The sequence below is a fragment of the Corapipo altera genome, unplaced genomic scaffold (assembly GCF_003945725.1).
Source record: "Corapipo altera isolate COAL_440 unplaced genomic scaffold, ASM394572v1 RXGC01000072.1, whole genome shotgun sequence".
In the NCBI taxonomy this organism is placed as follows: domain Eukaryota; kingdom Metazoa; phylum Chordata; class Aves; order Passeriformes; family Pipridae; genus Corapipo; species Corapipo altera.
The window spans coordinates 2564729-2580524 of NW_020884943.1; the positions used below are offsets into that span (position 1 = coordinate 2564729).

Below are 15796 nucleotides of genomic sequence, written 5' to 3' on the forward strand. Positions count from 1 at the left end.
AATCTTCTTTTGCTTATGTTTTTAGCCTATTTATTGTTCTCCAAGTTTGTCCTTCAGGGAGGAAGAAAGAAGAAATGTTTCAAAACACACTGGAAGACAATGGCTCAAACCTACCTCAGGTGCACACTACGAATTCAGTATACAATACAGCAGGAAAAAATGCTGTTGCTAAGCAGATCCAGTTTTTTTCTGAAATAGAGTGAAAGACATTGGCCCTGATAAATGCTCCACCATGTAAACAACATGTAATGTGACGTTTTAGCTACAGTGTATAGTGTTATCTGTTGTTTTAACCAGTTCTTAGTTGCATTTTAAAACAAACATCATGGTTTGGTTTGAAATTTATCACTATGGGTTAGCAGAATCTTTCAATTAATTTTTAATTATTTTATTTCATTATACTGGTGAAGCCAACTGGTTCATTCTCTCCCTCACTGGTAACCCCACAGCAGATGGTTCAGAGAAGCTATTTCATTAAAATAAACCCGCTAATTTCACATTCTGTTTACAACCTGCATATGGCAAGATGAGCACCTCACCTCGCAAGCTTCCAGCATGCTGTGCAGGTCAAAATGAGGGCAGTTTGTTTTCATGAAATCCCATCCCTCCAGTCTCTGCAGAAAACAGAACATTTGGGGCTTCTTTTTGCAGTGCCCAACCCTTCAACAGCGATTCAATCCAAGCAATGCTGACCTTTCCAGCAGCTGAGCCTACCTATGGGTTATTCTCAACCACAGTCTTGTCTGTGTCTGTCTTCTCCTGAGATCAGCTTGACCCTTAGGTCTTCTTCATCCCAAATCACCTACAGAAGGTCAGCCTGATGAGGGACGGGGCTCCCCAGGCAAGTGGTACACATAAGCACCAGAAATGCTAAAAATGCCCCTTGTCCCCAACTGCCTCAGGGCTTTTTTAAGGTTATGTCATGTTGATTTCTCATAAAGAAGGTATTTTCACCATTGCTCTGTTCATTACCCCTTTTACAACATTTAAATAAAGGAGAACTCTTAACATCTGAGAATTCATTTAGAAATATATGGCTTTCATATGGTGTCTTATCTATTAGGTCACAAAGTGCTGTAAAATTTGCCATCTTTTACACAGCTACCCCCATGAAGTTCACTGCTGGGATTTTATGGAGCTCCCCATCAGCTTATGGACAATGTGTAAAAAGCTAATATAGCTGGACAATCTACAAAATATTGCTTTTGAAAATAATTATTGTTCCTCTGCATTTTTAAATCGTGATGCTACCTTATCCCAAGGACTTCTGATAGCCAAAATTTATGAAAGATGGGAATGTTTGTTACAAGTTACAAGTAAATTTATATATTTTTGTTACTTTAACTTTTATTTTAAGTATAGACTTTAAATTTTAGAAAACACCCTTTGAAGTTATGGCCATGATAAATGAAGTTTACAGCATTAAAAAAAAGTCTTTCACAAAAGGAGGAGAAGAGCTTTTATAGGACATTCATATAACTGACTAAAGATGAAGTAACTGAAATTCCAAAGAAAGGACATAACACTACGAGCAGTTGATCTGTATCTTTACAGAAGTTAAAATGGGATCTTTTCTAAGCAGTTTTAAACTCACCTGATAAAATATCACAGAGAAATTATGTTTAAGGCTTCTGAGAATAGCTACAATTACCATCTCCACTATGGTTTTATTGCTGCTTACTTGCTGCAGTGGCACACAGTGTCTCACAGCCAGTCGAGGGCACACAGATCACAGAACCAGCGCTAACTCCTCATGGAGCCTTATCCTTTGTCCTCCCATAAAAACAACTGAAAAACTCCTCTGCACCCTCTAAAAATCCCTCTCTGTTCATGCTTTTGGGGCCTTATTCTGCAAATATGGCGCAGAGAGATTCTGATGTTATTGCATCATTCAAAAAATTAAGGATGAAGATGGCAAACAATGAAAAACAAGCAAACCAAAGCAACATAGACATACCACAGATGTGTTCATCACTGCTGAAATCTGGAATTAGAAAACCACCTCATCCCCTTTTGTGGCCAATTATGCTCCGCAGCAAGCCCACTTTCACTGCAGCTTTCATAGCAACTTGTTATGATAAATGACCAAGTGCAGTAAGTCACACTTTGGATCTCAAGCTGCCTCTCTCCTGTGATAACCATTCAAAAACGTGATGCACCATGAACCAGCACCCACCCTGCGTGGCTGGGGATGCTGACAAACACAGACACGCTCGTTTGCACTCGCATTTTAGCCTTAAACACAGTCACTGCTCGGGACAGCAGCTCAATAGTCACTTTGGAACACCATGCAGAAGGAGGTAAAAAAAGGCTCTGCTGATCATTGCTTACCAACACAGGACTCCCCGGAAAGAGAGTAGCTTCCATTGTCATGGAAACCGCTTCTGCACTCACAGTGGTACCACCCTGGGAGGTTAACACAGCGTGAATGGTTGTGACACTCAATGATCCCCTCTGCACACTCATCAATATCTGCCTCAGAGAAAAACACAAGCCAGCCAGGAAATTAATTTCCTTCTACACCAATACTGTAGGTTTGTTTTTTTTTTTTAAAAAAAAAGGTTATGGTTGTTTTTTTGGGGTTGGTTTTTGTTTTTAAGTTTCCTTTAATATATGGATTAAGGTTTATTACGGTTCCCAACAACAGACACTTAACACACAACTCACATAACAACAATAAAAAATAACAATAATACATCATGTAATCTGTTACAGACAAGACATTCTTTTACACCACAATTTGTTAAAAATGCAAAGCAAACATGCAGATTTTTTGTTCCTTATTTGGTTTTTTGTTTGTTTGGGTTGGTTTTTTGTTGGCTTTTTGAACTCAGAAGTTACATTTGCCTATGCACTTAAAGCATTGCAGAATAGGTTGCCCATCGAAAAGGCAGTTTCAGCAATACTCCCGCTTTACAAACTCCGTGTCCCAGGATACCTTGGAAAGAGAAAGCATTTCCTTCGGGATTTGTGTTTCCAGCATTCAGCTGCGATATTGGCAGTTATCTGGCACTTAAGGTGCTCAGAGCACTTGGCAAACACTTGTTAATCTCTTTTGTTTCCGTGATCAAAATAAATACCCAGTGCGTGTGTAATAAACAGAAAAAGCAGTCCTCGTTTCAGCTGCAATAAAACATTTAGCAGGAAAAGAGTGAGGCAAATGACAGCAAGTTTGTAGCAATGGAAAGATACAGCATGATGAACACTCTGCTGAGTGTCAATAAATGTGCTGGTTTCAGAAAGGAGTTTCTCAGATTTCTGTGCCACGTTTAATAGAGACCTCATAATTGCTAGTAACCTTGGCTAATCATGGCTGGCACCTGGCTGCTTCTCCCCTTTGAGCATTTTTCAGCACATTTTGTAGGGTTGTAATTAAAATTAGCAAATTAATTATATGTTAACCTTGCGGTAATTTAAGAAGCCATTATATTTTCATTCCTCTATTCAGTTCAACTTTTTTTTTTTGTTCAATTTTGGACAGTTTTCAGCTGGGTACTTTATCAATTAAAATGAAACTCAAATTATTCCCATATAATTCCCATTTTCACCCACTGAGATTTCTTTTTTCTTGGCACACTTAAAATATGCATAAAATTGTGCACACCAAACCAAAAAATGTGGGGGAAATAGGTTCAGAAATTGCATTTAGCTCTGCAAGCATCAAAGAAGAAAGGTCTCATGATCCTGATGTAAGACTGAGTCAAGGTTATTAACCAACCCCAGAGTGTAGCTTTTACAAAATACACACACCAATATGGTTTCGTGGACTGCACTGGTGTTGTGTCAATGCACATGGAAATGGATTTGAAGTATCCTTCAATACAATCCCATTTTCTTATTTTGTAGAAGCAATACCATAGAAAAGTTTGATTTTTCTTCATTTCAGTAACAATATTTATTCTTGTGGAAATATGGCTGAGAAACCTTAAAAAAAAAATGCTGTTTTCCAAGATTTGTGTCCAGCATGAACCACTCTAGCATGAACCAAGGTGTCTACATAACAGGGTTATAAATGCTATTTATTTCTAGCTTTATTCTGCTCCCATCTAACAATGAAGTCAATTTTTTAATGCTTTAAAATCTGTCACTGCTGCCACCTTCTCTGTACTTTTTATTTTGTGGGAGCTAATTTTAGTGTTAAAACACTGCACAAATCTACCTGTCCATCAACAGTGAGTGGTGCTTGCAAACTCAGACACTTTCAATTCATTACAGCAAATGGAATTTATAACCATGATCTTTTCACATGTCATGGCTGATGAAACAAGTTTAATCCTATTTGAAAAGTGAATGACTTTGTCATTGCAGGTCAACTGCAAATGAATCCTCCCTGCTTTCCTTTCTTCCCCAGTGTTGAATTGGAGAATGTTCCTGTTTAAAGACTGCTTCCTGGGGTCAATCCTGTACTGGACCTTTATCCATTCAATTTTTCATTTTTAATTTACAAAATCAATACAGTGTTCCTAAACTTTGTCCCTAAACTTAAACTCTTTCAAAAGTATATGATTTAGGCTCATGGTAGAGGATACCAATTGACTAGTAGGTAAGTTTTCAGAAAGCCTGTCTGCCAGGGTACCAAAACTAAGCAGTAGTTTACTCACTGGAAGAAGAGCAGCTAGGTTATGCCTCTAGATTATGTCAGAAAAGTAAAATAATACATAGAACTGCTTCAAGACTAGATGACTTTACTGTGGTAGTACCATAACTTAACAGCTTTTGCTCCCTGATGTGTAGGGAGACACTAACCAATTTTTTCAACCAGCAGAGCTAGGTAAAAAAGACTAATTTTCAGTTTTACAGGTTCTTCCTTTCCTTACTTGACCTCCTTAAACCAGTGGAGTTATGCCAGCATTGGCCCGCCCTTGCTGGAGGCAGCGGGCAAAGCATAAGGAGAAGCTTTGCAGGCTGTTTTGGGAAAATGTCATGACAGACACTGTTGATGCAGAAGCAACTAATGACAAACCCTTCAAGCTCTGTCCCCTCTCTATCCACTACCTCTCCTCTTCAGGTCAAGTTCAGCCCTCTTCCTATTCTCATGCTGGAGACAGGCTGGGTGCATGGTGCAGGGAGAAGAATGGGGAAGCAACTCTCCCTCTGCTTCTGCAGCGCCTTAGGATTCCTTTGGCAACACACCCTTAGCAGCACCACGTGATACAAAATGCACAACGAGGGGTATAAACAAGGAAAACCATTAACGGCTTCTCCATTTATCCAACGCATTACTGCTCCTTAAAATGATGTACATAAACACTAAAAGAGGAGGAAATATTATGATGAGGTCTGTAAGCTTCTCCTGTGATCCTGGGTGTTATTTGTAGCACATACACAAACACAGCTCTGCAGGTATAGGAAAATATTGTGGATGTTTTAGAAATTCAGATTAAAGATGTTCAGAATACCAAGAGGAAAATGCAAATAACAGCTTTATAAAATGGTATGTCATATACCATGACACTAATTAGTTAATATGTTATTTCCATCTGGACATACTATGGCATTTGAAAACAGTTTTTTTGAGGATTTCTTCTGCATAGGAGGATGTTTCCATACATAACAGCCAGTTCAGGGAATTAGAATCAATTCACTTCTCTTCATCTTTACTTTTCCATCATTAGATCCTAGCACTATATTTGCATACTTGCCTCAGGATAAAAGTCTTTCTATCCAAGTCTGTTTTGGGGTTTTGCTGTGGAATTTGAGCCACATATGCACTAATTTTGAGGGTTTTAGCATGTACCAGAGTGTGCTATATGTATAACTTTCTTCAAAAAGTTAAGCCGAAGTGAAAGTATATACTTCTGACCTGTGAGTAAAAACAGTACAAAAAGCAGAATCATTCTTCAAAGGAGCACATTAAAACCTGTACAGAAATTCTGTAACATGGCACAGGCCAGAAGAAACAATTGCTGGGTATCTTTTGGCTGTGTTCCCATGCTGCTGGTCTTGCCTGCCCTCGATGCTCCTGGCAGCAGGGTGAGCACATGGCCCTCAGGGCTCCAGTCTCTGCATTCTCACAGACTCCTGCCATGGAGGGAAAAGCCTGGGTCTTTCCATGCACATCTGCACCTTGTTGTCCCATGGGACTATGCCATGCTCACAGAAGTCAGTGAAAACACACTCACCAGCTCACAACTTCATGTGGGCTTTCTCCGTGTCTGTGTTAATAGCCAGGTAGTCTTGAACTGAGTGCTTATGAGAAACTGCCAATTTACTATTTCCTGGGGAACTGAAAATTTTCATAACCTTAATTTGCCTCTGCAGTATTTAGCTAAATATCTGCATTACCTTTGCATTAAGTGTGGTATTTTTCATTTCTAGCTCTAATTCAACTTAAGACATGGCTGCTTTTACTACCATGGAAGTGTTTTTGTAGATTTTTCATTCAAGCCTTCTTACAAAGTCCGTGTAAAAGGAGATCTCTTACAGACTATCCTGTTGCCTGCTTTTACCCCACTCAGTCACTTAACTGCCATTAGTAGAGAATTGTTAATGGATCTGGCAACACTCCACTACAGTGGCTTTGCAAACGCTCAAAAATGGCACATTTTTGTATTGTAGCAAAAAGGTATCAGTTGGTTGTGTATAAGCCCTTGCAGGATGTTAATCCTGTCCTTTAAGGACAGGTCTGTAATTTTTACTTTTAGCATCCCAGCTTCTTGCATTATTCATAAGGGTATTTATGCAGAGAAGATAAATAGGATAATTTGACTCAAAATAAAACACAATGGCTTCAGAACCCTGTGAAAAAGTAAAATTAAAATAATTCAATCTTTTCTAATGCCTCATCACATTTAAGTCACTGTGTGATAATACTGAAAAGAGAACTGTTCAGTGTCATGTCACAGCTAGCAATCTACAGTTTCAATGAGACAGAAGAGCTGTATTATAAAAGTGTCTGTTCATCAAACCCTTACTGAATTCTTTTTCATGCAAAAAAATACATGATCCTTATCTTTAGCTCTCCATTGACCAGGAGACCTTTAAGCAGGAAAAGTGTGTACTAACAAGAAAGGACCACACAGGTCTCAAGCTTCCCGAATTAAAATTGTACCCTGACAGTTAAGTCCATTACTTCCAGAGCACTACAACTTTGTTTTCCATATTACAGTATTTTTCTTCAACATAAAAACACCAGAAAAATGCACCCAGCCAACCGAGGCATAAGTTATATGTAAAATACAGCCTCTTCTCATCTCCTGCTCTCGCCTGAGCCACTCCACAAGAGAGAGAGCAAGAAAGGGATGTCACTGACAGCACTATGCAAACAGTGTCCCTGCTGCAAAGGATTCATTCGACTACTTCAAATAAACCCTGAAAGCAAAGAGAACTACTTTGGATGAGAACATGAGATGAAAAAAATCTTTCTCTCTAAAAAAACCCCACAAACCAACAAACCCTCCCAATCTGCCTACCTCTATAGTTTTACATAAACTTACATAAGGTTTTTTTTATTCTTCATTATCAACCCTTACATTGGCTATATTATTAAATCTCTATGTTAGCTCTGACAGTTCACTATGAGAAGGGTCTGCCTTTTTTTTTTTCAACATATGCTATACAAAGCAGAAACACATGGTCAGCAGCCACCCTTAAAGTCTGCTGGATTCTCCCAGTGCCAAAAGAAGAGGCTACAAGGCTGACCTTGTCACGGGTTTGAAACCCAGCGTGCCTGGAATCCCAAGGGTACAGCTGTGGTACAGCAATTTAGCTGTTAAACAAACGGTAACTTAAAGAACACAGATAACTCTGTAATTAAGTCACATTTGAATAACGACTCGTGGCTCTTGCTCAACCTCTTAGGGCAACAGAAAGGACAGGAAAGACATCTGTCTGAGAACTATCTATTGATATTTTAAATCGTCGATTTTTTGTTTCACAGTTTTAAGTATCTCAGGTGATAAGGATCCCCCCCCACCCCTCCTCTGCCTGAAGCCAGCAGCAGGCATTGGAAGAGCTGCTTGGGACATTTTTCTTTGACATTTAGCCTCTGTTTTAATTACATTCGTTTTAATTCATTAGGAGATTTTGGGCAAACAATCAGCACCAAATAATATATTCCTCTCTCCTCAGAAGTCATGGCTGTTTTCATAGACTGATTTTAATTGCATTATATTTATATTGGCCTTTGCAGTTCCTTCTCAGGCAGGAATAGTTTTGGCTGTATAAATGGTACAGGCTTTGGGTCCATTTTTCTATTTTGAGGACACAGTAGTAAACCATAAAACTTTAAATTTGTTAAGACAGTGAATACAACTCACGTTCATAAATAATCAAACCCACGCAACAGTTTAATAGTACTAAATGGCTTTCGGGGATGAAAGGTGTGCCCACCTCTCATTAAAATTAAAGAACAGCTGTAATATGCTTTATTGTATAATTCTGGACTGGTATCAAGATTTTTAATCATCTGAAACCCATGTGCAAATTTAGAATGATGACTTTAACAAGAATAAATGGAATTCAATTGATATCAGGATAATAACACAGACTAGTTGCACCAGCAATTTTTGAGATTAATTTTTTTTAATATACAACATCTAATTTACTGAAATTCATTTTAGTATCTTATAAATTTATACACAGTCCAAGACGATGTCTTTATCACTTTAGTGCATGTCTCTCTAACACCCTCATATTTGTCTATTTGCATGCTAAATATGCAGCACACTTAGAGTATGCAACCAAAAGGTCCTGAATGGTTCAAATAAATGTCCCTTCACAGCAGTGGAGCTGCAACAAGAATTTTTTCTTCTCATATTTAAAGACTACTGGGTGATGTAGGACATAAAAATCAGAGCCAGATCACTCTTTAGAAAGCCTGGCAGGGTGAAGAACTATCTCAAATTTAGTGTTGCATTTGGGTTTCCATCGCAAAGAGGATTTTAATTATCACTCCACAAGCCAGAAACAAACAGATTGACTTTGCAATTAGTAGGTTAAGTTTCAAACTGAGGAAGAGACTTTCTGTCAAGTTGAGGTCTATGGTCAACATGTCTCTCAAATCACATTATCCTGATAATAGCAGGGCTACGAGCTCAGTGTTTTTGTATTCCAGCTCTTCCCATGTCCAGCTGGACTAACGACTCAGAACTTCAGGACAGATATTTAGCCCACTAGCACCTTGTACCTCCTATATCCCACAATTCTCCAGGAATGCCCTTTCTTACTCTTTTTGACATTATACTCTTCCTAAATGTACCAGAGCACTTTGTCAGGACCACGAATTTGTAATTATTCTACCTATTTAGGTAGGAATTGTGTGTGGTCTCTGTGCTAAGGTTACCCATGTAAATCAATCCAGTAGAATTTCTGCAGAGAAACTCAACTGCAGACCACAAGTAAATCACTGAGCACTATGATTTAATTTAGATCATATATATTATTATATATTTATTTTTATTGGTAGAATAGAGGGATATCATGTGTAATTTATAGGTGACATAAATAAGGCAAAGAGAGATACAGAGAACTTTCCAAAGTTGTCCAAAGCCAAAATGTGAGAAACTTCTCAATTTTGTAATTGCATTCCTTGCCTCTACTTGGTTATTCTGAAATAACCAAGTAGAGGCAAGGCCAACCTTCACTCCCCTCATGACTCATGAACACAGGTTTTATTTTTTAAGAATGTTCACTATCTTCATCCCTGACTGCTAATTCAATTAAACTGTGATTTTGGAGTTGTATCTACATATATTATATAAAAGCAGCTATTCAGAATATTAGATAAGCATAGTAGAATAAAACAAGAGAAGAAGATCAACAGGAGAGGTCTGTTCTGTTGATACACTGTAATCAGTGGAGCCCTCAGCACACAGAGGTATTCTCCTACACAGATAGGATTATATAGACTTTTTAAAAAGAAGTTCAAACCCATTCTTAAAGCACAGTATTTTTATGCACAAAGCTGCTTTAAGCCTATTCAAAGCATAAATTCTGTAAATTCAGGCTCATTGAATTTACAATGACTGGTAAGACCATACTAAAAACACACTACAGATTGCAGAATTACATTTCAGAAAATCTTCATGGCAAAATACATTAAATACCTCATAAGAAGGCTAACACATCAATGAGAATAAAAAGTATTTTTGGCAAATGATTTTGACGTCCTGCAATTAAAGAGTTGCACATTCTTTGCCAAGATCACAAAATTTAAGAAGAATTACCTAAAGGGGATACATGCTAAAGCAAAACAGCTGAGGGGTGCCAACCAGCTGGAAAGCAACTTGGCACAAAAGGAGCTGGAGGTCTGGGTGGACATCGAGTTGAACTTGAACCAGAAAGATGACTTTGCTGCAAAGAGGGTAAATGGTGTCTTCAGCTGTGTTAAAGTAGTGTCAGCAGGTTGAGGGAGGTGATCCTTCCCCTTTGCTCAGCGGTGGTGAGGCCACAGCTGAAGTGCTGGATCCAGTTCTGACCTCCCCAGCACGAGAGACAGATGGAACAGTTGGAGAGAGACCAGCCATGGACCATGAGGATGGGTAAGGGACTGGCAGGAGGAAAGGCTGAGACAGCTGGGACTGTTTAAACTAGAGAGGGGAAAAGGCTCAGGGGCATCTTGCTGATGCCTATTAATACCCAAAGGGGGGGTGCAAAGAGGATGGATGCAAAGAGGCTCCTCTCCATGGTTCACAGTGACCAAAGGCCACGGGCACAACTGAAACATCTGAACATCAGGAAACATATTTTTACTAGCACAGGTTGCCCAGAGAAGTTGTGGAGTCTCCACCCTTGGAGATATTCACAATCCGTCTGGACGTGGTCCTGGGCAACTGGCTCCAGGTAGCCTTAACTGAGCTGTGGGGTTGGACAAGGTGACTCCCAGAGGTCCCTTCCAACCTCAACCATTCTGTCATTCTCTGATTCTGCCCCAGAAGGAACCCTCACTTGAATGAAAACTGATGAACTACACAGGATGCTGCAAATTGGTTCATCAGAGCTACAAGAGATGAATGAAACCTCTTATAAAAGAGGACACTGACAGACAGCATTCCCTACCCAACTTACCAGCTGTGCAATCCAGTGCATTGCACAAAAGGAATCATTCAGGTGACACTGGCTCTATGTATAAAAGCTTCATCGATGAGCCTTAACATTATTATCCAATGCTATCAGACTTCATGCACAATCTTCAGGTGCAATGCCTAACCAATATATTACTCTATGTGGCACTTGAAATGCTAAAGTTCAACATCAAGGAGTGATAGAAATAGCCTATTATCTTATCTAGAACATCCTGTGACAGAGAATACGTGCTCCTTTCCATACATTCTTCCATGATTTGCCTGAACCAAATTTAAAATGACTCACATGATGAGTCCTCCCCCGCTTCACTGGGAAGATTATATTGCAGCCCAATACTCCACAATGTTAGGAAGTTCTTTTGATTAGTTTGAGCTCTTTCATAATCGAGTATGACAAAATAGCACTTGTCAAAACAATTTCACTGCTAACAGGAGGTGGCAGCTGATGAGAAAACGATAAAGAGCACATTTTCTTCACTGTGGCTGGGGGAGGCTGAGTGTCAGTCATTCTCCTTAAAATCCCCACGTATACCACTGTGCCAAAGGGCACAAGAAGCAAATCCAAATAGCAGGTTTAGATTATAATAGTGTGCACACCCTATAGCACCCCTGGGAGTTTAATAATAATGAGAAATATTCTCAATTAGTTTTTTTTTAAATCTTGAAATGATTAACAGGTTCAGAAAAGCATTTTCATTCATACAGTAATAAACTCTCCCAAGGAAGCAAATCCCTAAACAAGCAGTATAAAAAGAGCTCTTGAAATCGTAAGCAGAATAACATAAAGCTCTCTGCATCCTTAATTAGGGATGAAAAGGGTTCAGGAAGGGCTGATCAATAAAGTGCAAATGATAAAAAACTAAGTAAGCATAGTTTCGGAGAATGCATGAACACAGTTTCATAAAAAGATAATATCTGTGGTGGATCTCCCACACAACACACTGGATTGCAACTGCTCTCATCAAGGGAAGTTCCCCAGGCACCTTGGAATATATAAATGTGTTTCTGACAATAAGAAGGGTACACAAAAAACCCTACATAATAGGTATCAAATAACAAAAGACTGAAAGGATTGTTTAAGACGAGAAATTAAGGCTCTTGCATCACTTTGCCCATCTCCTTGTGTTCATCATACAAGTAAAAGCCATTCTCTATTTTGGTCTGCTTGAACTTTCTCCAGCCCCACCACCTTCCATCTGTTACCCACCCCCTCCTCCAGTGCAGTTAAATTTACCCAAGTTCCCAACTTTGTCACACCATGTGCACAGTCATGAAAAGCAGTTTGGTGTCGTGATTTCCCATGCACAATCCAGAAAACTTGAGAAACATGAAAAAAGTGCACTTTCCCAGTTAAACTGGGACAGCGCCACATTTCATCGCACCAGATAATCAGAGTCAACATACTGCAAAAAAAAAAAAATATAGTAAAATTCGCTAAACCGACACAATGTGTCCACTGACATGTTCAGAATGAAGGTGAGGAATCACTCCAGCTGACTAGAGATGCTCAACTGTCCGGTGCATCTTCACCAGTCAATGAGCTGAGATACAAAAGGTAACACTGACTGCTTAATGCCTTCTGTTTTTTTCAACACCTCAAATCAGAATTAATTTCAATGTTAAACCTATTTGTTCTATATAACATATTTAAAAATTGTAAACATTTATATGTACTTCCAATCAAGCTAGAAAGATTTCCCCTTAAAAGACTCAAGATTCCAAAAATCTTGAAGACCCATCTTAAAGTGAGCTTCCTATTTTACATGCAGTTCTAAGTCTAATTAAAGAGAATAAAGTATACCAGTGCGTATGAAAGCACAGTGTTGCATCTAGTTTCTTCCAGGTGAAAAACTCAGTCATTACTCTTACCTTTCTTTTTAAATACTGCAATGAATATTTCCAAATAAATAAGAAATGCCTGTTTCCTTAGCATAAAATGTGCCTTTTGAAAGCATATGCTCTCTCTTTCATTTTTTAATTACAGATGAATTTTTAACTTCACTAAACCATTAGCTGTCACTTTGATCAGACCCGTTTTCCCAGCCTGGGTGCTGCTTCAGACATCAATAATTCTAATTAAACCAACTCTGAGATATGACTACATCATTTCTCTAAGCAATTAAAAATGTGCAACTGAAATAAGTAGAAAATCTTAAAAGAAAAGCCATGGGACTCATCAAATGTTAATAACAATAATAATAATAAATACATTGCACTTCTATATCATCCTTCATCCTGTGACCTCAAAATATTTCTTAAGTATTATGTAATATTACAGTTATTTAAAAAAAATATATATATAAAAGGCCTTTGTTTATTTTATTATCTGAAAGGAGCTTGATTATTTGTGAAGAAGATGCAGTCACCACTGCTTATTGCATGAATAAGACCTCCACTCACTAAAAAGACACATTTATCCAAACTTATTATACATAAATTGCATGCAATTGCTTTTCATTAGCCTCCCCAAAGTAAGGAGTTCCTCATAATAATTCACTTTACAACTCGAAGACCACAATGTAATTTACTGTCTTCGAATTCACTGACCTATGCAACTGTTCTGCAAAAACATATCTGCAAAAGCTGGCAGGTTTTACCAGACTAGAAGGATCACTTTGAACTTTGTAGCATCTCAAGCAGATACAAGACCTGAATATTGGAGCTTGTGGGTTTTGGGTGGTTGGAAAGACTCAGTGAATCCAGCTAGATGAGTAAACTGAGGATTAGAAGAAACAGCTCCTTGGGGTTTAACACCACTGCTACTCCTGGCCCTCTCTTTGAGCTTTAAAAAAAAAAATTCTCTGCATTTCTGTTTATTTGTAAGTAAATATATTTGATCCTACAAAAACATTTAGTAGCTCTTCATATATACTTCAGATAGTATGTAGATTACGGAATGAATATACGGAATGCCATCATTTTACAAAGAGTTTTTAAGTATGGATGTATCTATAAGCAAAGTCTGTTTCAGAGCTTCATTATCAGTGAAATGAGGTTGATCTGTAGCACACAGGATACCAAAACATAAAGAATCTAAAAAAAAGTGAGCATATCTGAAAAAAAAGCTGACCTTATGCACATTTATGCATTTAGGAGCAAGACTAACTTTGACGGAAAAAGAGAAAAATCGCTGAAAACAGAGCACTTTAGTCCCTTTAGATTTCTTTCCATAATTGTGCTGGATATGGAGCTTTCTTCAAAGACTATGATCTCCATCATGCACATTAGGTCCGAATCAGAGATTGGGTGACATGAACTGCTCCAGACAATATGACAGCTGTGACTCACCTCATAAACAAGGACAACAGCAGTGGTGGTTTAGCCATGAACATCAGAGGACATGAGCAAGAAAAGGGTTGTAGGGAAAGCTGTTCTGCAGTAGGAAATACGACCTCATCTAATAAATGGTAACAGGCAGAGGAAATTATTCTTAGGGCCACATGAAAGCACCTAATATGCTGCTGTCTGTGTCACTGTCTGTACAATTTAAATCACTTGGGAGTCAGTAAAAAGATGCTTAGTGCCTGACAGTGACCCAGGCCAATGGTTGCTCTAAAATAGATGAGCACTAAATACCAGTAAAGCACATGGCATGCCACTGGCAAGGAACTTGGGGCCACCGAACTGGAATATAAAATACCTGGCTTTCCAAAATGAGGTTTTCACAGACTGTGAAATACAGACGAGAAAGGGCAAAATGAGAGATGAGTATTTCATTTGGTTCTTAACATCTGCCAACTTAGAAATTCTACAGACTATCATCTAAATCCATGAAATACGGTAAAAAAAGATGCCCTCCTTACTTATCCTTCAGTTACATAACATACCACCCCAAAATTCACCAGTCATTTAGAGGCAAATCTTATTTTCTTTAACATCCAGTCAAAATACTAACCTTTTTTTTTTTTTTTTAAATATGTAAGATGACATCATTTATTATCCTCCTTAGGGACACTTTCTTGGTAAAACTACGTCATTTTTCAGTGACTGAAAATTTGATCTCCGACCTCGCATATTTTCAGTCATAGGAATAATTTTAGTTCAAACCCCATCCCAGCCTGCATAGACCTGTTGCAGAAATACACCCAAACATGCATCTAAATTATCATCTGATCCAGTATGGTCACTTCAACTGCTTGATAAAAAGTTACTGCCATTAAGATGTTGTCTTCATCTGGTTTAAACCAGTAACACATACCCATATTTTAATGAGAAGCCCCTGCAGAGTCATCCTGCTGGACTGATAAACACAGGGTACCAAGAAAGGTGAAAGGAGGAAGCTACTAGCACACAAGAAGGAACTGGAATAATAAGAGAATATTTACAGTCTTCTTCCACCTTAGCAAGAGACTTTGCTCTGCCTGTCTAAAGCATAGCTAGGAAAGAACCAGAACTACTGAGCAAAGTGTATTTCTGGGAAATCCTTTCCTTCAGGAAAGACCGTGTGCATTTCATTAGCATATCCCAGCTTTTGTCCTAGAGAATTAGAAATAAAGGGGGCTGATTCACCATCTGCCAGTTCACAAAGACTGTGGTAAAACTGTACCAAGCTGAACACCTGTGTTGGGCAGAGCAATCGGGAGGTGAGAGAAGCAGTGCCTGTGGGGGACATGTTCAGCATCAGGGCAGGATCACACCCGTGTCTGGCACCACCATCTTTTCTGTGTCTCACAAGAATTTCAGGAGGAGCTCACAGGAACCTAATTAACCAAATTCAGAATTCTTTCCTCTTCTTCAGTTACTCAGATTTTGACCTTAAAATGAAGCACTTT

At 38.6% G+C, this 15796-nt stretch overlaps 1 protein-coding gene across 4 annotated transcripts in view; it reads right to left on the minus strand.

The window, feature by feature from the left end:
- NELL1 (neural EGFL like 1) overlaps positions 1–15796 on the minus strand; it is a 279771-nt gene that overhangs the window by 17491 nt on the left and 246484 nt on the right. For 2 of the 4 annotated variants that reach the window (XM_027662212.1, XM_027662210.1), the window contains one exon: positions 2332–2472. The exons of 1 other annotated variant lie outside the window; for it this stretch is intronic. In XM_027662212.1, the coding sequence (XP_027518013.1) occupies positions 2332–2472 (141 nt within the window). The remainder of the gene's footprint in view (positions 1–2331; positions 2473–15796) is intronic. One more of the 4 variants, XM_027662211.1, reaches the window with a different exon arrangement.